Consider the following 26,498-nt stretch of genomic DNA (forward strand, 5'->3'; position numbering starts at 1 on the left):
TTCGATGTAGATTCTTACACCGTTATCAAGCTAAGTCTTACACTGTTGTTACCTTTATAACAGTGTATGATTCTACACTGAAACATCGCTGTATGCAATAAACAAGAAGTTCTCATCCATAAAAGTTGTATGCATAATTTTTGACTCACCAACTTCAAGAATGCCGATAAAATGAATGGATTACATTAGCTGAGTATTCAAGTGACAAGTGTACATATATATGATACAGTCTCAACCAAATGAAGATAATGTATGAGTGGTAAATCTATTTAATTCTAATCAAATTTACTATTTAATAAACATCAGCGTAAAGTAAATTGAAATAATAACATGGCATCAGTTGGTAAAATACAAAACATAACGTGTTGTTGGCAAACTGTCAAAGGCATAATAAACATAATTATTTCTGTGATGAGATTTTGAGCTCACTGGAGAACTCAAACAGTTGAAAATCTGTCCTTGAACATAACTTACGTCACTACATTTCTGCAGAACCTGGGCAAGAGTTCCGAGAACTCGTTTCATTCACTGTACCCATTCTTGGAATGAAACAATGGTTATTGTTCATGCTAAAATAGTCTGTCTGCTAAATCACCCTGATATGACCAAGATCTGGCCTTGATTTCTCGAAACAAACTTAAGTCTGAGTTTCGACTTAAGTAATCGTTTTTACTCAAATTTGAGAAAATGCATTTCCCAGAATGAACTAACATTGATATTAAACTCAAACATAGTAGACAATTTGAGTTTGGTGGATAGATTACTTAATTTGTTTGGGCTTTTTGTATTTAAAAAATGCAGTTGAGTTAAAAATTCATCTGTTTCAAATTGTCTAACTCAGTTTGAAATTTGAGTAAAAACTTAAGTTTGTTTCGAGAAATCGGGGCCTGGTTATGCTGAACAAACATGGTACATGTAGAACACAAACATTGAAAATTCTGGGATATCTTCCCACACAGTTCTCAATTCAGGAAGGACAAATTCCAGCACTCGAAGACTTATGGCAACAAAAATATCAAAATATGATCATGGTTTCAGAGCACTGATAACCAAAAACATCTGTAATGATGACCTCAATCTCAGGTCTCTTACTCGTTACATTGCCACTGTACGTGAAGACTTGACAGCCATAGGTAGCATCAGATGAACCCAGACGGAATGGTAACCGCTAAATCCAAATGGTAACGCTAAGACCAAATGGTAACCACTAAGACCAAATGGTAACCACTAAGACCAAATGGTAAACGCTAAGACCAAATGGTAACCGCTAAGACCAAATGGTAACCGCTAAGACCAAATGGTAACCGCTAAGACCAAATGGTAACCGCTAAGACCAAATGGTAACCGCTAAGACCAAATGGTAACCGCTAAGACCAAATGGTAAGACCAAAGACTAAGACCAAAAATGGTAACCGCTAAGACCAAATGGTAACCACTAAGACCAAATGGTAACCGCTAAGACCAAATGGTAACCGCTAAGACCAAATGGTAACCAGCTAAGACCAAATGGTAACCTAAGCTAAGACCAAATGGTAACCGCTAAGACCAAATGGTAACCGCTAAGACCAAATGGTAACCGCTAAGACCAAATGGTAACCGCTAAGACCAAATGGTAACCGCTAAGACCAAATGGTAACCGCTAAGACCAAATGGTAACCGCTAAGACCAAATGGTAACCGCTAAGACCAAATGGTAACCGCTAAGACCAAATGGTAACCGCTAAGACCAAATGGTAACCGCTAAGACCAAATGGTAACCGCTAAGACCAAATGGTAACCGCTAAGACCAAATAGAGGATACGGTTGCTGAGCCACACAGATATCTTTTTTATTCAATTTCATTAGAATTCATTATTTCTTTACTCTCCAGATTAAGAAATCGTCACTTCGTAAAAAAACAACAAAAAGAAACCAAAACATATAGAGCACAATTATTCCTCTGATGGTACCATAGAGTGAATATGCCATGGCACTCAGAAATGACAGGGTGTTCAAAATATAGACAAATGAATGGCCAGCTTTGTTATTTACATTTTGAACTTGCTGTTTAACTTTGTTTTTACAATATAGAAATAAGACATGATGATCCGGTTTCTTTCCACACTAATACCAAGAATTATTGATACTGATTAGCTGATTAGAAAGCATACCTGACTTGCCCTCAAATGGAGGTATCGTTAGATCGTCACAAGGAGTGAGTGCATGAGTTTAGTTTTATGCCGCTTTAAGCAATATTCCAGCAATATCACGGCAGGGGACACCAGAAATGGGCTTCACACATTTTAACCACTAGGCTACCCACTCTTCACAAAGAGAAGCACTGTAATGAGTACAAGATCCTTGATGTAAGATAAATAGATCCATGGACTAAGTCCAATCTGTGTCTGCACGTCTACATCAAGGAAGAATATATCCTTTCAAATCCCAGCCAGGGTCTGTTCATGTGAGATACTGCACCTGCTTTAAGTACTTGGCCCGTATATCTGGGCTGTACTTGATGAAAGGTTTCAGTTCATCGGTGAGAGTCACCTTCCTGCCATACGGCGACATTCGGTTGTGCGACGGTTCACTCATACTGTCTACATGATCCATGTGGCGCAAGCTGGCCCGGATCTGGTCCAGCGGTGGAAGATGATCGTACACGCTGTGATGCGGATCTGGGCTGTTCATCGTCATCCTCTGGTTGCTATGGGAATACTGAGTCTGTGTGCGCAGTAGTGGAGATAGGGTATGTGCAGGTGTGAACTTGTCGCCATTCACTTTGAAATGAGGTTTCCTCATCGCGGCTTGTTTCTGTTCACGTAACCGCTGTACTACTGAACCCTTGACAATTTTTTCTCGGTTACATGCGGCTAGTTTTGCCTCTCGGCTCGATGAGCTTGGTGGTCTCATTGCAAGGCTGCCTGTGTCTGGATTTCGTTCAGCCCCAAGCTATATTCTCTTGATGATGTGAACTGGAGGTTACCGGCCTTGGATCGAACACTGTCATTTGTCGTTGTGTGATGGGTCGTCTAGTAACCGAACTGCGCATGGACTCTCTTGTGTTTGAGCGTGAGGGTGGGGTTGAGGCAGGTCTGGCGCTGGGTGTGTGATTAGAGACACCAAAGCGAGGGTCGTACTTTGTCAGTTGAGCAGCATGAACCTCATCACTGGGGTCTGTGACCTTGCCCTTCGCAACTGATTTAATTGAGATCGGCTCAAAGTACACATTGCCGTTGTAACCACGCCATGCCTGAAATAGTGAAAATATTTTCTGACCATTAAAGTTATTTAGTAAGTGCATTTACAATAATAATAAACTTAAAATACATATGTGTTTGACAAGAGACAACAATAGTCTATTTTTTTCGGCAATCCTGTTAAGTTTTTAAAATACGACTTTTATCTTACTCTGAGACTGGCAAAGTATGCTTTCATCAACTACAAGTAAAACAGTCAACATTTGCAGGGCATAAGAAACCACAAATGTTTTACACCTGACTGATGTACATGATCTAAATGTGAACACCATCATGTTCTTGATGCAGACTGAGAGTAAACCCAGCATAAAGTGATATTTCACCCCATTCTTCCATATTTTCAAATTTCATAGGCCAGAATAAATTAATGCCCTCCAACAACCTCCCCATTTAACACCCTGCCTCTCATCATCTATGTATCCATTTTCCACAGACGAACAAACCTGATACATGAGTTACTTCTTTTGTTAATGTGATGAAGCATTATATACATAGTCTTACCAAACATTCATGATTCATGTGAAACACTTCCAACCCACAGATGACGTATACAGACGTTTTGAAGAATTTGTTAAAATCAGAAAGAGGTAATATGTTTTCAAGTTTTCCTTGTAATAAAATCCACTTTTCTGGATGTTTCCAGTTCACTTCAATCAACAACAGCTATCATCATCCTGATTTTACTCAGAAAACAAACAGTATAGCTATCATAGGTAAAATGAAAACAATTACAAGAGATGAAAATTTGACTTTCATGTCTTTCTGTGTAAACTTTTCAAAACCATTTCAGCATTTGTATTTATTTCTTTTTTAATTCCCTTGGACCATGTCAACACTTTCATAAGTAATAAATCCAAGGTATATATCAAAACTAACGGAAATAAATTTTGTATATGACATCAAACTTTGAACATACTGAACTGTTCCCTATCAAATTATGCTGTTTTTTGTTTGGTAATGCAATCTACCTTGAGGGGAGCCATGGGTGAAGGTCGTCGCTGATGGATGTAGAAATAAGTGGGCTGAGTGACTCCAAATGGAGGTTCGTCCACACTGATGAGAGCAGACGGCATTGTGACATCTGCTGGGTTCTGGTTCACACTGGTACAACGATTGGACATCAAGGTCAGGGCACGGCGGAATACAGCTTCTCGTGTCTCAAGATTTCTTGTTGTGTCTCTGCAGGGAGAAATCATTTGTACCAGATGCAAACTCTGCTATTTAGAATATTTACAAGAGGCAAACAGACATTTCGACGAGAAAGCATCTATTACATTTTTGTAGTCAATGGTCAATAAAAATTATGGAAGTGGAATTATGTATTTATTCTCACTGTTGTGCAATTTGAGGTGGGGGGGTTGTTTTAATTTTTGTGTTTTTAGTTTGCTGGTCCTGAAAAGTGACAGTATGGGTTAGATGGTCACTTTGTTGTTTAACGCCACTTCAGCAATACCCAGTTATATGGTGGCGGTCTGTAAATATTCAAATCTGGACCAGACAATCCAGTGATCAACAGCATGAGCATCAATCTACGTAATTTGTATATGATGTGTAGTGAAAGTTTTAGCCTGCAAAAAAGAATACCTGTTTGCAACCAATTCAATTCCAGCAATGGTAGCATGGATATAGATTTTATGATCAATGTCAGATTTTCGTCTGACCAGTTTCAAAGAAAGAAATGACTCCGTTTCAGGCCTGGATCCTTAGGAACCCCTAAAACCATTACTGAGAATATCTGTCCACAAATATACAGATGCAGACACATTCCTGTAATCATCGGTGTAATGTAGATGCTATGATGACCTTGAAGCATAACCTAATTGATTGGCTGTTGTACTAAAGTGGTTAATGAGTGATAACAACTTCTGATTTAGGGTTGTTACTGAATGGGGATAATTTGCATATTTTAACCCTATCATAATATAAACAACTATGTTGTCTGAACAAATACAACTATCTGCAGATGTTTCACTGTGTGATATTAGTGATATGTTAGACGTGAATAGAAATACTGAATAATTATAGCACCAACCATTTATAAAGAAACACAATTTCCTGAACTTGTACAAGAAAACAATGTATGTACACTAATTTTTAGGCATGCCCACCTTTAAGTTTACCACACAACAATGCATTGAGGCCGATATACTTACTTCATTGCCAATTTGTTTAGAATAGGTTTATTTTATCTCTGTTTTGAGGACAGAGTAAGGTCATTGGAACAATCAAGGAAACTTTAAAGAGAATGAAATAATAACAATCATTAGTTTGAAGTATAACCACATTTGGAACATCAATTTCTCAGCTGTAAATATTTTAACTTGTCACAAGTAGCCAAAAAGTGCAGGCATGATGAAGTGAGGTGAAATTGGGTTTTACGTCGTGCTTGAGAATATTTCGCTCATATGACGACGTGCATGCGTGTGTATGTATATGTGTTGCTGCTTGTACTAGCCCAGACTGAAGCTGGTTTTATAGTGCTAGCTCACTGCAGTGAAGCATGAATACCCCACTCAGACACAGTATACTGACTCCGAGCCGACCAATCCTTGTACCCATTAATGCCGATGCCAGGCAGGGGCCAACAAGTACCATATTTTAACATCTTTTGGTATGACGCGGTCGGGCATCGAACCCGCGACCTTCCGCTCTCCGGGCGGATGCTCTAACCACTACACCACGGAGGCGGTCGCAGGCATGATGAAGTCAAAACATACTGGATGCAATGTGTTCATGGATAATAGAATTTGTTGTTTATACAGCAATGACCGATATTCCAGCTATATCAGTGTGGCATGTAAATACTCAAAGCCTACACCAGATAATCCAGTGGTTGATGTTATAAGCAAAGATCCACGCTTTCAGTATACATTAACCAACAAAGGCACCGAGCCAAACTCAGTCAGCCTCTTTCAACAAGCTTAGGTCATGTTGGACAAATCCTAATCCAGAATTCTTCTAAATAAAATGACATTACTCTTTTTGCAAAATTCCAGATAAGATGCAAATCTGTGTCAAATAATAGTTGAATCATGTCACATACTATAGATATATATCACTGTTGTGAGCTTTTGGGACATTTGACACTTCAAGAAGCTGATGAACATGAAGATACAATGCCACTTGAAACAGCAGTTTACAGAATTATTTTGTTAAGAGGTTTCGTCTTTTTCAGTGGTTAATAATTTTAGAGGCCCAGGTAAGCTGCGTATCCGGTTAAAATACGCATAGAAAATTTCCAATTACACATTGAACAAAAATTGTTGCATACCAATTACGCACTTAAAATGTTAGATGAGCAAAAAGTTTATAACAAATGCGTACAGAATATATTTATAAAAATCGCTTGCGTAATGAAAAAGACATTGATTTTTATCAAGTTGTACTGTTAGTACAGGGCTAGTGTTGTACTGTCAGTACATTATGAATGATTTTTTATGAAATCATTTCCATTATATTTAAGTTGGTTTTGATTAGGTATGACATAAGGCAGAACATACCTGCTTAGTAAACATACTTAATGACATAATACTTAGGTGAGTAAAATCACTGAAATACCCACATATTTGAAAGCAGTGGGTAACGGAAAATGAAATACCCACTCAACATTCATAATACCCACTCCAAAAAAATACAATGGGTACAGTACCCACATGAGCTAAATCTCATCTAGAGCTCTGAAATATTGAAAAAGTATCAATTAATACACAATGACTATGATAACATGTGAGTAAATACAAAATATTATCTGGAACCTTGAGTTCCAATATTGAACTATATTTACACTTTACCTTCAGAATGTTTCAGGTATATTGTAAGCAGTATCCAAGATCAACAAAATTTCAGAGTAAAGTTGTCCCAAATCTTTAGTTAAACAATCAGTGGAGGTCCTGCCGAGATGTGTAATTGCTCATATCCTCAGTGAGTTGCTTGGTACACAATCTCAAGTCTAGGAAGTATCCTAGCTACAACACTGTACCCAGTCACAAGAGATAACCCATAGAATGTTCATAACCTCAGTCCGTCTGCTGCCGATAACCTCAGTCCGTCTGCTATCAATAACCTTAGTCCAACTTCTGTCGATAACCTCAGTCAATCTGCTGTCGATAACCTGAGTCCATCTGCTGCAGATAACTGGAGTCTGTCCTCTGTTGATAACCTCAGTCAATCTGCTGTCGATAACATGAGTCCGTCTGCTTCCCACGGAGTCTGACTGCAGTCAGTCCACTCTTATATACCTCTGGCAGCTTGTTCAACTTTAAGCTATATATCACTTAATGTTTAGGTGACATTTTCACCACCACCTGAGTATCCTTCCTCATTGCCTGAAGAGTTACATAAGAGATCCTTGGGATTGTATGGTCTCAAGACAACACCCTCAATGTTCAAATTCTGTCAAAACAGACTCTGTGGTTCTTTTCATCTTGCCTGAATAAGTGAGTCAAAGCGTGAAACATATACTCTTAGAAAGAGTTGGGATTCAGATAAACTTCAAACTAGGATCTTCACTGGTTCAAGAATAAAACATCTGAACACACATGCATGATTTTTACACTTTCACGGAAGGTTGATTAATCCCCATGGACCATAATTTCTGTTAATCTTATAGACTCTTCTTTCACAGTTGTAATTAACTTGATTTTATTCATTGTTAGTGTATGAACTAGTTATGTGGTGTCACTTTTTCAACAAGAGTACAGGATTGACTGATCTGAAACCAGGCCCTGAGACCTTCCTATCAGACTATTAAACACTTCCAGTGAGCTAATCATCAACTGAACCAAGCACAAGATCCTTCAGAAAGAAGTTCCCAGCAGAGTATTAACATGTCCAACAAGCTCTCAACAGACAGTATCTATCAGAGAGAAGCTCCCATTAAACGAACACCTCTTCCACTGAGCTACACACTAACAACCAACTGTTCTGCCCATGCACAGTTTATCCTTCATACAGAAGCTCTCCACAGACCATGGACATCCACCGAGTTGACTCAGTCATGTGTCCAGTGTTGATCTGTCAGACAATGGTCCGTCAGTGACACAATACACACCCAGTCATACACTCAGTTGTTGACACAGATACCATCACTGATCATATCACATCAACTCGAGGACCGTGGGATAAGTGGGAATCTATCTCACAACACTGAACATGATAATGATGAGGATTATGATTACAACAATAACAGCAATGATAATTAGGATTTACAACACGATTATGACAAAGCATGCACTACTGTTTCAGACGTTCCTCACATCTAAAGTCAGGCTACATTAACTACTTCACATCCAGGATGTCTTAGTCACTATTTAAGCAGTTGACACTCTATAGAGATGAGAACACAAGAACACATTTCCAAACAACCTATCCCAGTTGCAAAAAGCAAAGCATTGAGCCAGTAGCTTGGCTGAATGCTCATATCAGTCACTCTTTTGTTAGGCCCATAATATATTTTTTTTATAATTGACAATTTTTATTTCCTGTTTCACCTGTTACAAATTAAGAAGCAATAGAGCCAGGGGACTCTAGGGGTTAGGCCCATAATATATTAGATACAGGCCAAGTACCAAGTAGATGGAATATTGCTGAGTGAAGCATCAAATAACAAATGAAACAAAACTATCTTAGCAGAATTCAGATGTAATTTATGCTTACCTGCACCATATATCTGTTCTGTTGATCTGTACAAAATTTTCTCAAAAACTATCACCCCAAAACCACAAATCTACATTCCACACCTTTGGTTTTTAACTAAGGTGCCAAAGATGGAATGAGCTTATATTGTATTAGTTAATTCACTCACCCCTCAAGACAGCAGTACACCCAGTGTTGGCAACATAAGGAGATATAGGGCTACGATACTGTACCAGTGATCTGCTGCCTTCTGTGTAGATTACAGCAGAACCAATATTGATACTTGAGTGTTATTTATTTAGTTAACAATCACACCCCCTCTAATAAACGAAACAGTAAACCAGCATGGCAGTCTTGCAGTGTAAACACTGAATAAAACGTCATAACTAAATAGTTACAAAAGTAGACCCCCTCGAAAATAAGGTAATATTTTCTATCCATTTATGGTATTATCTTAATTACTCTGTTCAATAACTATTTATGGCATTAGCAAGACTATTGAGTTTAGCAAGAAAACCGATTACTGCTATCCCCTACCATGGGGTAAATTAGAATCTTGTTTGTTCACATAGTAATAAATAACAATGAAGTAAATGTTTACTATCAAAAACAAGTCACACATAGACCTTATAAGAGACAAGGGACAAAGACACAATGGTCGGTTTATGTCATCAGAAAAAAATGAAATCAAAAGAAACGCAATTCATTGCAATAATTGTCAAACTCAGTCTTGAGTAATTTCATATTATTTTCAACAGTTTCTGAAATACTTGTTCCCATCAGACACTATGGCCATAACTGTTTTAGCTTAAACTTATAAACAAGCAAACAATTGTAGCAAAGGGATAATTGTAACTCCAGGGGGAAATAATTTATGGCACCACTTTTTATTCAGGATTGATCAATATCTGTCTGATAAACATGCAAGCTTTCATTCATGTTTCTAGTAGTTTTTTGGGTGTTTTTTCAGATCTTTTTATTCATTTCAATTCAGTAGGTGTACATTCAGATTGGGTGTGTACAAATATATACATATATTTTTTGTGTTTTTTTTCAGATCTTTTTATTCATTTCAATTCAGTAGGTGTACATTCAGATTGGGTGTGTACAAATATATACATATATTGTGTATGAATAACAGCTTTCTGTAACTTATATATAGCAGCAATACATTGTTGGTGGGATACTGTACTGGAGTGTCAGTGAAATAAGCATGTATGGACATCAAAACTGGTATAAGCTGTGTACTATGAGTACTGATAAAAGACAAAATTAAGGCATGAGACAACTACATTAAGACTGCAATACAGTGATCAAATATTTCCACTTTGCATGGAATGAAGGCAGAGCATTATTCTTGTTTGCAATAATTTCTTCAACATTAAAAACATCTTTGACAGTTTTCCTAAAACCTTCTATTGTTAACATATTTTGTTTGATGCTTGTGATATGGATATATTTTTGGGCTAATAAGATTATATGTGATGTCAATAAGCCATAGGAGCTATTGCAAAAGAGAATATCAGAATCTGTTATCTGTATCATCAGTAGTTTCTCAGAAAAAAATTACCCACTTTAACAAAGAATCATCTTGATAAAAAATTCCAAATCACTTGGTAAACTGACCAGAGCTCCCCTTCCCAGAATCTAGATTTGCAGATAAACAGAGTATTTCATACAGTATGTTTCTTGATGCAGGACGTGAAGGTTTTCTACTTTGATGAAACCAACAAATAAGGTCTTGTGCCAACTAACTGGGGAAATAACTGGAGGTAACCGGGATTGATAACCACAATCAAATTTTTCAAGCATGTCGAAGAAGTGCAATTCTGCACAGCCAATTGCAACAGATTATATAATTTAGTGCCACCAATAACATATTAGCACCAATAATTATGATTATGGTGTAGTAGTTGGAAATTCTTCATTCTGGAAAAGGCCAATCAGATTTTGCAGTTTGGAACTCACAGGTCCTTCTCAACCTTTGCTGGTTCTAAAAGTGACTGCATGGATCAGATGGTCAGACACACAGTGATTTATTGATGTTTTTGTTTCTAAATGTATCCTGATGTTATTGATCAATCACTGGATTGCCTGATCCCCTCAACATTTTACAGGCCACCTGCCATACCAGCGGGAATATTGCTGAGTGCAGCACTAAACAACATGCATATAGTAGAATGATGAACTCCCACTTTACGTCTTCAACACGATATCAGCTGGTAAACAAATAATGTATACAAGCCAAAAGTCGAACAGACTCATTATTAGAAGTAACTGTTTAACCGATCTAAACTAACCTGGCATACCTTGAGCTCATATGCATTCTTCCCACCATGACAAAATAAACTAAACACTTACATTCGCAATCTCCTGACTCCTACGGGCAAACTGACCACAACGTCAACTCATCAGAATAATCCACAACAACCTCACTCTCAGTCCTCCAGTCTACAATGGTCCACTCAAACAGGATTGTGAAAAGTTATGTGCAAAATCCAATAAGAACAATCCTAATTTTATATAATCATGTAATTCAAATGCGAAAAAAACAAAAGGTTTGGTACATTTTCTGTGTAAAATAATCCTATAATTGAAATACAGCAGGCAAGTATGTGAATACCTAGCTATCAAGTTTCTGGATACGGTATAGACTCGAACCACGTTATCACACTATCACTAGTTTACATGCGATAGACACTGGCTGAGCTGCCATTATCATAGTTATCTGCTTTCATTTATTTACTAAGTCGCTGTGAGATTTCCAAGCTTAACAATTGGTGTCATTATAATGATTATGTAATAACTAGACCAATTTCAAGAAGAAACTTTATTTATTTTTATTTCTGACAAATGGTCACGTTATATTGGAATTTTAACATGTACAGAACATGTTGAATATTATAAGAACATATTTTTACCTTTGACCACTTTCTAAACTGCATTATGTGTTCATACATTATATTAGGGTGTCACTAATCTCTTAACTGAAAATAACTAAACCGTTTCATGTGCATCAGTTTTAACTGATACTTCATCTCTGGTCTGGCATTAGTTGTGATTTAAACAAGGAAACAATTATTTCTGATAAGCTTAAGACTTCACAAATACCGGTACTTTTTATTTTCTGTATTGTTTGCAAAGTTGTCAGCTTTCCTACCATGTTTATGCCAAGGGCATCTAACATATACACTAAAGAATCAGTAATGCTCACAAACAGACTAAGTCCCTGGACATATCCTTTGAGTTACAGCAAAAATCAATATCTAAATGTGGCAGTTTGGTTTACTTGCAGTTCAGGGGTGGAAATAACTTTAAAATTGCTAGTGTACTCTGGTACAGTGGCACATGTGAAATCACTTGCCCTGATAATTTTTCCACAATGCCGGCCGATTTTCTTGCTGAAATTTTAAATAAACAACATTGGAAAGTCAGCTGGACACCACTGACTGACTGACTGAGTTTAGTTTTACGCCGCTTTTAGCAATATTCCAGCAATATCACGGCGGGGGACTCCAGAAATGGGCTTCACACATTGTGCCAATGTGGGGAATCGAACCCGGGTCTTCGGCGTGACGAGCCAACGCTTTAACCACTAGGCTACACCACCGCCCCCTGCTGGACACCAGTACAGCATGATATACAAATTTGCTTGGAACTTGGAAGTTGGGCAATGGGTTATTTTCACCCGTGCAGTTTAGTTCCACACCAGGCAAAATCAAGTCGTATGATGGCTACAAATACCGTAATCAAGTCTGGACAGACAATCTAGTGATTAATACCAGGAGCAAGGATTGGGTATGACACACAAATCAACCAAAACACCAAGTCTGACTAAGATACCACTGAGTCACCTCATATGACAAGTGAGTCACCTCATATGACAAGTGAGTCACCTCATATGACAAGTGAGTCACCTCATAAGGTTGTGTACAAGTGAGTCACCTCATATACACAAGTGAGTCACCTATATGACAAGTGGGTCACCTCATATGACAAGTGAGTCACCATATGACAATTTGAGTCGAACCTCTATATGACTTTAAGTCACCTCATATGACAAGTAGTCACCTCATAGTGCCATTCATTAGCATTAACTTACGAATCATAAGGCTTGAGAGCTAGGAAATCTAGGCCCTGGTCAATATATCCAACACGACAACTCTGTACAGCCCAACAAACAGTTCTGACCACCGATACATACTACACTTTACTTACAGCCCCAAAGTCAGTTCTTTCAAAATAACTGACTTTGGCCCAAAACAATATATTGCACACATAGTCTTTCGCTAAGGCCAAAGAATCATTATGACCCACAAGGTATGTCACTTTTGCCTACATCTTACTACACTATTGACAAACAACCAATATTGCTTACATAGCAGAACTGCACATTACCGGTAGACTGTTTTTCTGCAATACACTTTTCAAATACACTGCAACATCTTTTATGAGAACAGGTATAGTGGGTAAAAATATGTCAAATGTTTTATGATTATTTCATCATGAACTGATTACAGTTTCACCACAGACTTTCATTCACAACTGGTGTTTCCCTACTTCATTAACTGACAAAATGGCATACTTTACATGCTATAAATTGAAAAAAGAATCCCAAACTATCCAACCAAATTTTGTGATTGCTGTTATCAGAACCAAAACATATTTTTAACGCCTTACTATGCACAGATTAGTAACTCCTTGTATGAACAGTGTCACTCACTGATAAAACCTTTAGCTCCCAACATATTGCAATTCAATTTACCGTATATGCCAATACACAACACTATTACATAGTCGATCACTATGGTCAAACAATCAATATTGCCTACGTAGTATTTCACTAAGGTCCTACAAGTTGCCTACATAGCATTTCACTAAGGCCCCCAAACCAACATTGCCTAGAATGCCTACAAAATAGCTCACTATGACCAAACAACCAATATACAGACACTAGTGTTAACTGCCTTATAAAACAACATTCACTCACTGGAGGGGTACACTTCAATACACCGACCTGGGTACCTTCCATCTTACATGTCACCTGGACGCTGTTCCTGGCGTCCCGCGGGACAGATTCTCTGTGTATCTACCATTGGTGTATTGATTACAGGATATTGTCAGATTTGTTGTCACAACAACTCCCAGGGCCTCCTGATGCCTGCAGCCGAGAGATCAATGCCACACCAATACTCCATCAATACAGCCTTGACTCCACCATCACATCCTATAATATAGTTCTGGTGTCCACGTAATCACATAATCACATAATCCATTCATCAATCGCATATCACATATTTCATTCAATAATCATGCAGGTTGCCAGAGCTCCAGATAAGATTTAGCTCATGTGGGTACTGTACCCACTGTATTTTTTTCCAGTTGGTATTTTGAATGGTGAGTGGGTAATTCATTTTCCGTTACCCACTGCTTTCAAGTATGTGCGTATTTCAGTGATTTTACTCACCTAAGTATTACGTCATTGAGTAAGTTTACTGAGCAGCTATGTTCTGCCTTATGTCATACCTAATCAAAACCACTCAAAAAAATCACTCATTTTATACTAACAGTACAACACTAGTCCTATACTAACAGTACAACTTGATAGCAATCGATGTCTTTTTCATTATGCAAGCGATTTTTATAAATATATTCCGTACGCATTTGTTTAAAACTTTTTGCGTATCTATCATTTTAAATGCGTAATTGGTACGCAACAAATATTTTTCAATGCGTAATTGGAAATTTTCTAAGCGTATTTTACCCGGATATGCAGCTTATGTGGTCCTCTGGGTTGCTCCTAACAATACATGCTATTCCGTGATACCCCAAGACTCAAACAGCTACCTGACAGGTCTTTGTGCAAAGATTGTACATGAATTGTCAAAATGTCTGAGCATGGTGAGATCTTGTGAATTGAATCAGTGTCTGAGGATTGTGAGACTGTGAATAAAATGAGTGTCTGAGTTTGTTGTTTGTTGCTTAACACTGCATTTACCAATATTCCAGCTATATGATGTCGGTCTGTAAAAAATGGATGGGACAATCCAGTGATTAACATCACAAGCATCAATCTCCCCATTGGCATTTCAGTCAGTCAGGTCTATTATCTTACGATAATATTTCTTTAAATGAATAGATCTTAGGTTAGTGTACAATGGACACTTGAGTAAAAAGTGAAATTCGTCTTCTGTGTCATTAAGATTACAGTTAGTACAAATTCTTTCATCCCTTGGGATTTAATTACTACCATGTCTACCAGTTTCAATTAATAATGTGTGAGATCATAATCTTAATTTACATAATGCAGACCTGTGGTTACAATTTAAAACATTAACTAAATACATTTCAAAGCCAAATTTCACCTTAAATTGTTTGAATAACATATAAGTAGTAGATTTCATCATCTCCTGGTACCAATACGTAATGAATTTATCTTGTAGTCGTTGTTTTAACAAAGACATGAAAACTGGAACATTTACCTCTAAGGGAGACAACCATGCATAATAAAAACCGTTGCTCATTAAGATATCTTTTACTTAAGAATACCAGCCAGATCTTTCATCTAAAATAGAATATACTTCCCTCATAATACAATTCTCTGATTGAACAACCTTAAACCAAAACTTAACCATCTGTAATTCACGCAGTATGCCAAGTGGGAATCTTTCGAGTTCACCGTACACTATATAAATTACTTGTACTACTATTAACGCCGAGAATACTTTTACAAAATCTACGATGAACTCTTTCAATACATTCTGCCTGTAAATAGTCTCGTCACAAATCGATCACGAGGTATGCGTGATCTCGTTGATCACAAGAATATAATGAGAGGAGGCCATTTTGGATGTTTCGGGTCAGTCTTGCCCGTGGAAGTGTTACCACGTCGCGAGAATGGAAAATAAAGAAGAAGAATTTTAGCTACGAGCATTGTGTTATCTATCAATGGTAGCAGAGCGTGTGGAGAAATATGGCACAGAAATTGTTGTTACCGCCCTCGCTGGACCAGGATAGTATCTATGATAGTATCTAAGGTGTCGCCAGTATGCTGGAGTTCAAAGAAACTGAAACGAGTTGTGCGCAGTACTCTTGCAGCAGAGACATTAGCAATGGCAGATGCAATTGATACAGCAATATATATGTCAACATTGTACGCTGAAATTGTTTCCGGAAAAGGTGAGCAATCAGAAATGTTGTCGATTCTGTGTTTGACAGACTGTATGTCAGTATGGGAAGCTGTTCATTCCAATACATCTGTGACCGAGAAGAGGTTAAGAGTGGAGATAGCTGGCATCAAGGAACTTCAAGATGAGGGATGGTTCAGATTAAATGGGTGAATCAATCTGAACAGTTGGCTGACTGCATGACAAAGAAAGGAGCTTCACCAGTTCGGCTTTTGCAAGCTCTACAAGAAAGCTATATTAATATAGTGACATAAGGCTGTGAAGAAACTGTGAAAGTGAAGAGACTACAGTGTTGTGATATAGTGACTGTAAAATAACAATATATATATCACTGAAGAGAATCTTGTCATGGTAAAAGACAGATGTAATGAGAACTGTGACTGTGGATGTCTATACCAAGATGAGGACTTTTATCATGTGTATTTTAAAACAAAACAAAATGACAAAAATGTGTTTTGAGCAGTTTTAATATATTTCAAATTTTTATATAAAAAAAAATAGTTGAGATTGTAAATAGTCTCGTCTCGTCGATCACGAGTATCGTGATCTCGTTGATCACTTAGAATATCTGAGGAGGAGGCCATTTTGGATGTTTCGGTCAGTCGCCGTGGAAGTGTTACCACGCATGCGAGAATGGAAAATAAAGAAGAAGAATTTTAGCTACGAGCATTGTGTTATCTATCACTGCCTGTTTCCATCCCCAAATCTCACAACCATAATGCAAAACAGGTACAACACACTCATCAAATAATTCTAACGCTACTTTCACATTTATCTTATTGGTCCTAACTTCTCTGAGTAAAGCATTACACGCCTTCAGGCCCCTATCCGATAATATGTTAATAGCTGGCGACAAGTTTCCATTAGATTTAAATAATAAACCTAAATAATTAAATTCAGCAACACTTTCAAGGGGTACATTACCATAATAGAAAACCTGCTTTGATAAAATATATGACCTTTGGGAAGTAACTACTTTAGTCATCGATATTTACAGATAGGCCCCAAATATTGCAATATTCTAATAAACTATTAAGTTGAGACTGTAAACCAGTTGCAGATTTACTCAGGAGAACCATATCATCTGCGAAAAGAAGTAAAACCAGCATTATATCGTGTATATCGATACCAGAAGTAACATTTTCCTGTAACTTTAATTCAAGATCTTCTATGAATAAGGAAAACAATAATGGAGAGAAATTTCCCCGATACCTAACTTGGTTAATTTAAGCCACAGACGTAGACCAGTATCATATCTTCTGGTAATCAATAAAAGCACAAAATAGTTTTGCTTTTACCCCGCTTTTAGCAATATTCCAACAATATCACCGCGGGGGATACCAGAAATGGGCTTCACACATTGTACCCATGTTGGGACTCAAACCCGGGCCTTCAACGTGACGAGCAAATGCTTTAACCACTAGGCTACCCCACCGCCCCTAAATGAATCAGTGAAACACTATTGACAATGTGTCTGAGAACACATTTCATCTTATTTAATAAACGTTAGTAGGAAGTTTAAGTTTATTAGAGGCATTACATAGCATTTTGCTGAAACTGAAATAATAATTCAACTTTTATTTTTATTTTTCACATTACAAATTTTGAATTATTTTATTTTAATTTAATCATGTTCAGGAATATGAAGTATATCAGCAAGGGTAGAATGAAAAACATTTTACTTGGTCTGACAATGGTTTTATCAGCACATATTGTCATTGATCTAGCAGTAGGAAGATTTGAACAAACAACTAATTAATACAAAGCTGGCTTATAAGCCAGTTCAACATCTTCTGGTTATGATAACCAGAAATTGCTGAATTGCTGATTAGTTTTAAAAATTTGAAAAAATTAAACTATATTGAACCAGCTTTACGGATAGCAACTACTTTTAGTTTGATAGAGCTATACATGTATTTCAATAATGTTATCCATGAAGTCTGTTCAATATTGTATGTCCCAATTTCTAAAATGACACCCAAAGGACATTGAACTAGTCTGTCTAGTCTAGGCTTGGTTATTTCCATGCTGCTGTCAGAGATACAGAAAACTGCATAGTGTGTTGTGTAAATAAAACAAAAAATATAACACATTCTGAAATAGCTACTACAGAAACAGAAACGCCCAAAGTCCTTGAGTACCTGAGAGCAAATTCGCTTTTGACGACTGGCAGACGCCATTCTGAAAGAGGTCCTTCGAACACAACCTTCTTATCCATGGCTAAATGGAGCGATAGTCAGAGAAATACACCGTCCTAGATCCTGAAAATCATTTCATATTAAACTCCATCAGAAGCAGACGCATCCGTCATGAACAGCACAAATGATTCTGTTTGCAATGTTTGCAGTCAGGCACAGACAAGGAATCCGCAGTGTGCATAATTCCTTCTTAACAACATTTGTTAGAAGCATATAACCGGGACCTATTCAGATATATTTGTCCAACTTTCCATATTGTCCAGCCAGTATTTATAGTACCGCCATACCACCATTTATGTCCCAGCTCATACAACTTGGCAGACTATCAATCCTTTACAAATCACTCCATTCATCTTTTATGTGTTTCTTGCAATTTCTATGTTAATCAGACATTCTCTACATAAAAGGTCTCTTCATTTTCACTGAGTTGTATAAAAGAATGACCAAACTTCAAAGCTGTTATTTGTCAAAAGCCAAAATCCCTAATTTTCTTAGTTTCAAAGAAATGTTTTCCTGAATCACAATATGTTGCATGTGGTTTGACAATGTTTGACATGAATTCAGTGAGAAACCTGTCTCATGTCTTCATTCCATATAGCAAGAATTACTATTAGTTTATGAGACCCTGAAAGTACAACAGCCGTTTTATCTTACTGACATTTCAGGTGAAATTAAATATCTGAATATTTTAATCAAATTACTCTGTTTTGACTGAGACCATGAATTATGGTAGATATCAGCATTTCAAATACTAAATTTATTTAAACACAATTACCATTTTTATAAATATGTAAAATATAACTATTTATTTTGACAGATATGCAACATATTCTATAGTCAACATTATAACTCCATTGTCATGTCTGTTTATTACTACACCTTCTGTTTATCAACTACACTTTGACACAGTTCTGTTTATTATGGTACTACACCTTGACAGTAATTGCGAAAATTGTCAGATCTGTCTACAGAATTGAGGGAAATAGTCACTTCTACACTCAACAATAAATTGAACATAAAAAAATGTATTTATTCATGAAATGTCTATAAAAATTCATGAGAATTCCTTTCACAAAGCATCAGGTGTCCAGAATCTTGTTCCAGAGTTTTGTGATTTTGAAAATTTGCCTGACTAATGAACAGCCATGGTGAAATTTGATGATTCTCCATGAAGTGTGTACATGACTTAGTAGATAGTGAATAGTTCAGTCTTAGCCTAATGACCAACTACTATCATGAAGTGGCTTTGTCAAACATTTGCTACCTTCTAAAGTATTTTATGATGGATAATTTCCCTTTGTCCTGGTAGAGAAGTTATGTATGAGCTTGTGTTAAAGGCATAAACACTGAATATATAATAATTTCTGTTCAATTGGAACCATTTTGTTTTTTGAAAAATAACCTCAGAACACAGATATACCAGTGCATGAGAGTAGCATATCATATCTCATAAACTTACCGTAAATTAGGGAAAATATATTTTAAATATTATCAAATAACTGTAAATGATAAACATGAACATTTCCTAAATTCCATTTCCTAATTTTAAAGTAAATCCTTCAAACATTTTAATTACATCATTTTGAAAAAAAAAATTCTTTTTAGATTTTCAAATGTGATAGGACATTTGCTAACATAACAATAAGTACATTGTGATAATATTTTGTGTGTGACAGGTGGAGAAATGAAAATGCTGAAATAGACCAAACAGCTTTGCATTTCCTAATGTACCTTAATTTTAATTAACATCTTTTCCTCATTTAGGCGTGTGAAAACAACTTAACAATAAAACTCTAAACATGGATCAGTCCATTGGCAACCTGTACTGCTCATTTTACTGGGATTGGTTTTTTTTGGCCATTGTAATTGCTTACTTGATTTGAGTGAAAATAATTCGCTGAATTAATACCAGGGGTGAAAATAACCCATTGCCCGACGTCCGAGTCCAGTGCTTTTTTCTGTCGGGCAAGCAAACTTGTATATCACGCTGTACCGGTGTCCAGTTGACTTTCCAATGTTAATAATGTTGTTTATTTAAACAATTAACAAGAAACCGGCCGGTATAGTGGAAAAATGATCAGGGCAAGTGATTTTACATGTGTCACTGTACCATAGTACACTAGCAATTTTAAAGTTATTTCCACCCCTGAATACATGCATGAGAAGATTATAGTGGATTATTGAAAATGTTAAATTTCAAGTCAAGGAGTTTCTTCCAACACTACATTATTGTGTTTGAAAGTAACCATTTGCCTCAAGGCTGAAAGGCATACCCTGTGTGTATGGTCTCTCTGATATAAGGGACCATTAATAATTTATGGCTAGGGAGGTGATGATGATTTTTATGGAGAAGCCATTAATTATGAACAGTCCCTAATCAGGTCAGGCCTTAACTCACCTTGACTCCAAATTCCTGATTTCCGCAGTCACATCTGTGTATGCACTGATACTTGCTGGAGTGTTGAGTTTTGCACGGGACAGCGGGGCATCAGTCTCACATCCACTAGTGACAGGCCGTCTTCCATGTTCAGCAATTTCCACAGTTGTCTCCCCATCCTCAATACAAGATGGCTGAGATAGCTCCTCAGCCTCATCTATATTAGACAAGGCTGACCCAATTCGACTTTTACGAGTGGAAGTTGCAGATTTACTTCCTTTTCTGAGCATACTGTCTACCAGTTTTTCCCCCAGAATTTCTGGTTCCAGTTCAATGTCAAGGTCAGCCACTGCCTCATCGAGGTCAGATTCATCCTCATACACCCCAAGGTCACGTTCTTCCACACTCAACTCCGCACTGCCCTCTGATTGGTCTTTGATAGTTGACACATCTGACAGTCTGGCAGACGTTTCCTCATAAATCTGTGATTTCATTATATCCTTGTCACTGTCACCTGGTCTGTTCTCATCATCAGCTAGCTCATCTTCAGTTTCATTCATGTTGGCTGATTCTGATTGGTCAATATCCTGAATATTGGAATTTGATTGGCTTATCACATTCATGTCTGGAGTTTGAGAATCTGATCTGTTTGCAGTAGTCTTTTCAGAACCATTTGGAATCATTACTTCATCCAAATCTCTCTTATAGTCACCTTCATTTATGACCTTGACCTCAAGTTCATCCTCATCCATGTTCATCGTCTCATCCATTGTCCCTGTCACAAATAAAATCAAATTTAGTAAGAATGTTCAAAATTAGTATATTCAAAATTTACAATCAACACAAACCAGACCAAATATTATTTTAGTGCACGCCATTACAAACCATATACGTCTGTTATAGGAATAAATGTTTTATCATCTGCTTACGAACAACATGCAGTGCTCCAGTACGCCACCAGGGGGTGCTGTCATGACAAAGTACTCTGTCAACTATCGTAGTATTCAGATTATACGATCGCGTATATCACACAAGGGTCATACATCTCATCCTTTCCCCTGTCTTGGGGGGATTACATCCATTATACACGAACCTAGACACCATGTTATGTGAATCTACCATGGCAAATCAATATGCAGTGTTAAGCATACATCTGAAGTCCCTCTCTTGAATATTACTCAAGTTCACCCACCCATTAGGCCTTTTTTTTATTACTTGGTTTACACATCCGCCGACTTGAAATGTGAAGAAAGTGGGAAAAAATACAATTGTTTTTACATTGTTTTTTTGCCATTATATGCTGCCAGCCTAATATACAAAGAAAGTGAAAAACAAAACAGAAAAAGAAAGTTATACTTTTCAAATATTCAAAATAGAAAAAAGAAAACATAGCTCATAAAACCACGATATACTTTTCAAATATTCCTGAAACTATTCCTATATTTCCCTACAAAATAAAATCATATAAATCGTCAGAAAAAAGGCTCATAAAACCACGGATATACTTAAGCGTACATTTCTTTTATATCATATGAATTTTTCATAACCAATTAGCTTGAGTAAGGGCATATTAAAAATTTTTTGTATCTATAACAATATTGCCCTTATTAGCTTGTTTGGGTGTAGGTTTAGTGGAAATAAGTAAAAGCTGATATTGTTGGCACCACAAGATTTTGAGCAATGTTTTAAGTACCAATAACATGTCTATATAATTACTTGTTAATTTGTTCAATCTTTAAGAGGTTTGCATAGGCTTTTGACAAAATACAATGCATAAAATTAAATAATTATCAAACACGTAAATAGGTACTTTAGGTTTAAGTGTAGTTCAATCTGTTCATTTTTCCTATCAAGGTGAAGCTGTGAGATGCAAAGGTTAATTGTATTATATTTCATCACTGTTGTTTTTGCAATCTGTCAAATCTGCAACACAACATATATGAAGTCTAATAAACATCTATGTTGGTTATTAGAATCTAATGAGGGTATAGGAAGAAATTTTAAAAGAACCCATTGATTTTTACTATTCATTTTTTAATATGGCATATCGTTTATTAACTCTCTATCCATAATAATAGAGTGTGTGGCCTTCAGTTTATTTCAATTTTCTACATGAGGTCTCAATGTATTTGATTTACCTTTTCTCAAATTAACGGTAATATTCTCACCTGTAGGAATTTCAACAGATATGAAGTCCCCAGTAGTTATTATAAAATACAAATGCAGAACAGAAACACACTTGTTCTGTTGAAAATTACAAGGAAATGTTTCGCTTTTCATTGAGCAAGTTAAAAAAGGATTGTTCACTGGTAAAAATTGTTTTGCCCTGGTCTGATCACCCTTGTTGGACACACAGCATATGGTGATTACATAAGCAGTCCACTGACCCAATTGTATCCTATTGACCGACCATATCCTCAAGAGATTAAGGTATCAGGGGATTATCAACATTATCCCTGACACCTGCCTATGCTTGGGCCGTGGGGAAGTATTATGGCTGACACTTCCTACAGTGTAGGTACAATACAATATGCTACAGGGAGGTGTTACACCAGGGGAAATGCACCGATCAGCATGTTTGTTTGTTTGCTTTTTAACGGTGCACTCAGCAATATTCCTGCTGTATGGTGGCAGATTGTAAATAACTGAGTCTGGAACAGACAATCCAGCGATCAACATCATGAGCATTGATCTATGCAATTGGGATACGATGACATATGTCAATCAGGTCCCTTGAGTCTGACCACCTGATCCCGTTAGTCACCCTTAGATGACCAATTCTAACCTGGATCCACTGACACTCAGTAACAGTTACAGTGTTAGTTCTAGGTGATACATTTTTGCTAAAAGTTCAAACAAGGACAATTGAAAAGAAACCTTAAAATTTGGTCTGAAAGGTACTATAATGGCCAATCTGCATTCATAGCAAGCTTCATTCTGATAATTAAAAACCTGCTTCTGCTGTGAATGTTAGAGATGTCATTAAATGTTTTCAAATGTGAGACAGGGGAGATGGGATATTGTAAAAAGGAAACATAAGTTTGGGGACACAATAACAATCCACTTACAATGGCCAACCAGGAAATGCTAGAACATTTGCATAAACTGGTGCTATTTTTCACATGTTTTTGCCTCAGTATAACTTGTAAGGCATTGTGTGCATTGGATATAGGAGTTGTTGATTGATGCATTGTATCATGAGCTTCATATCACGATACAATACTATATTGCAGTATCGTTACAACACCACTGAATATAGTGAGTGAGTAATTTGGGTTTTATGCCACCTTCAGCAATATTCCATCAATGTCACCAGGAGTGGGCTTCACACATTGGCCTAGGTGGGGTATTGAACCCAGGCTTTCAGCAGGAGACGAGCTGGCACTTTAACCACTGGGCTACCCCACCACCCCTTACTGAATGAAAGCTCCATGTCAATGATGTAGTATATCCAGCAGCTGATGCTCACCCTGTTACACGGGGCGGTGGGGTAACCTACCCTGTTACACGGGCGGTGGGTAACCTAGTGGCTCACCCTGTTACACGCCAAAGTGGCTCACCCTGCTCCTAGTGTCATGCCAAAGACCTGGGTTTGATTCCCCACATGGGTACAATGTGTGAAGCCCATTTCTGGTGTCACCCTAACCTAGTGGCTCATATTGCTGGAATATTGCTAAAAGCGGCGTAAAACCATACTCACTCATCCCATAGACTAACAACTAGAAGCTGAGGAAATCTAGACTTGCCACATTTTCTAGACTTGCGTGGGCTTTCTTGGATATATTTGCTTCAGGGTCTGTACGACAGACTAACTCATCCCATTACACACAGACATATGTCAAAGACAAGAAACCAACCCCACCTGCAAGGTATCCCCCATACCACTCAATGTATTTTTGCATCCAGTTCAAAAACTCTTGAGCCACATCAATTTGTCTGTCTCCCATACCCTAAAAAATACATTAAATTTAGTTTACCTCAAATCTAGAATGATGTGGCAAGTCTAGATTGCCACAGCTAGCAATTAACTGCTCTGGTTATTTTGATGCATTTTGTCCAGGTATATATCTTTTTATATCTGTAATTCTGGGACTAAATATCAGTCTGCATATTAGTGTTCACAGGTGGTACAAGTTAATAATGGAATTTCACATACTTAGTAGGGGTGGGTATTGAAGAGAATTTTCATATTGCGATATGTATTGCAATATATTGCAAGAAGTTTTTTATAAAAAAACTACTTATAATCCAGTTCATGCTTGATTTATGAAGCACAACAAAATCACTATGCTTGATTAGGCTTTCATAAAAACTTTTAATCATAACAAAATAAAAGGTAAATAATGTTTGGCACAAATGAAACAAGAAAAGGAATAATTTAAAAAACAGAAATATCCAAGATTTCCGAGTGTTACGAAGTTTTCCGAATGCATGTCAAACTACTGTTTTTCGATCAGTGTATCGCAATACGTATCGTTTTCATGCCTGAACCGGTAAATACCAGTAAACCGGTTATATTGCGCAGCCCTAATACTTAGAATACATACCCAAGTGTGTATGTTGTAAACCTTGGCTAAATGTGCTTTCGGGGGTTTTTTCACGACAGATAAAATTCACAAGGGAAAATATATTCAACACTGCAATACTGGCATTGGCATACCAGATAAATATTTCATGGCATCCAGCTTACTACCCTAGAACATCCAGAATACCATGGCAAGGCTCTGCATCTCACGTACCAAAAGGGGATTAACATCCTCACAAGACTCACTATTGCAATGTCTAAGACTTGACTGGCTTACTAAGGCCAGTCTTACGAGCATAGTCTTCCTAAAGTTTAATACATGACATCGAGGCATGTATTACACTGTCTAGAACTTGACATATAATAAGGACAATAGCATATATTTTCTATACATGTATTTACAATGTATTTTGCTTCATATCTTGGCAATGTCTCTTATTATTTTCATGATTATCCTTGATCATAGATGGGATTCCCTAGGTAATTGTTGTAAGGAGAGTCACCAACAACAAAATAGGTGTGGGGCAAACTAAAGGAAGGGTAATGAAAATAAGAGACAATATTTATGGTCAAGATGTATATAGCCTTCATTTTATATTCACAATTAGCAAAGTTTGTGTTGAGTCATTAATGAAACGGTCATGTTCTTTGCAGTGAACTGTATGTCATTTCCCACGCAGTAGAGCGTGTAAAACCTAGAGGGTATTGCCATCGTTGCGGACTAATATCAGTATACGAACATGTCGTCAGTAAGTCATTTTAAGTCAGCGTTATTTACACACTACGATAACGACGCGAGACAAACTCCTTACAACTTGCCAACTTGTTATAAATGATCGAATTTACTCGATGCTATCGAACCTCGACAAAAGAGTCGCCACTGAGCTTTATATTCTTGGGTAACAAACTTTACCTCAGTTTGGGGGGATAGTGTTCCGTTCTGGCAAACTGTATGCTAGTTAATGGGCTGATAGCCCCCCTCCCTTGTCAATCACTGACAAGCTCGCACCTGTTTCGATCCCTCTCTTCACACCTGTCGCGGGCAGGTCGCGCCGTCTTTGAAACTACCTGCATGCAAACAATGCGCCTAGACCATGAATAACGGTACTTCGAATGACAATGCGTGGAAAGTTGTATACCCGCAAATAACTCACCGTGGCTGTCGTTAACCGCAGTTGTTTACTGTGGCGATATACCATGATGCAGTGCGAGTTTTTCCCGCCAAATTTCAAAGCGTTATGCCATATTTTATAGGTTGTTTTAGTTTATATTTTTTGTTCGTTCTGGGCTGGGTTTTTCTTAAAAGTTTGTTGTAGTTGTTTGCTAGTGTAAATGACAT

At 37.2% G+C, this 26,498-nt stretch overlaps 1 protein-coding gene across 1 annotated transcript; it reads right to left on the bottom strand.

The window, feature by feature from the left end:
- Positions 1-1,530: 1,530 nt before the first annotated feature.
- On the bottom strand, positions 1,531-26,257 carry LOC124277409. Its single transcript, XM_046713106.1, is given in 5 exon segments — positions 1,531-2,919; positions 2,921-3,231; positions 4,207-4,417; positions 20,656-21,409; positions 26,073-26,257. Coding segments are annotated over 4 exon segments (1,752 nt in total). The 5' UTR covers positions 21,405-21,409; positions 26,073-26,257; the 3' UTR covers positions 1,531-2,438.
- Positions 26,258-26,498: the final 241 nt, after the last annotated feature.

The sequence above is a fragment of the Haliotis rubra genome, unplaced genomic scaffold, assembly GCF_003918875.1.
Source record: "Haliotis rubra isolate DU_JTF1 unplaced genomic scaffold, ASM391887v1 Scf221, whole genome shotgun sequence".
Lineage (NCBI taxonomy): Eukaryota > Metazoa > Mollusca > Gastropoda > Lepetellida > Haliotidae > Haliotis > Haliotis rubra.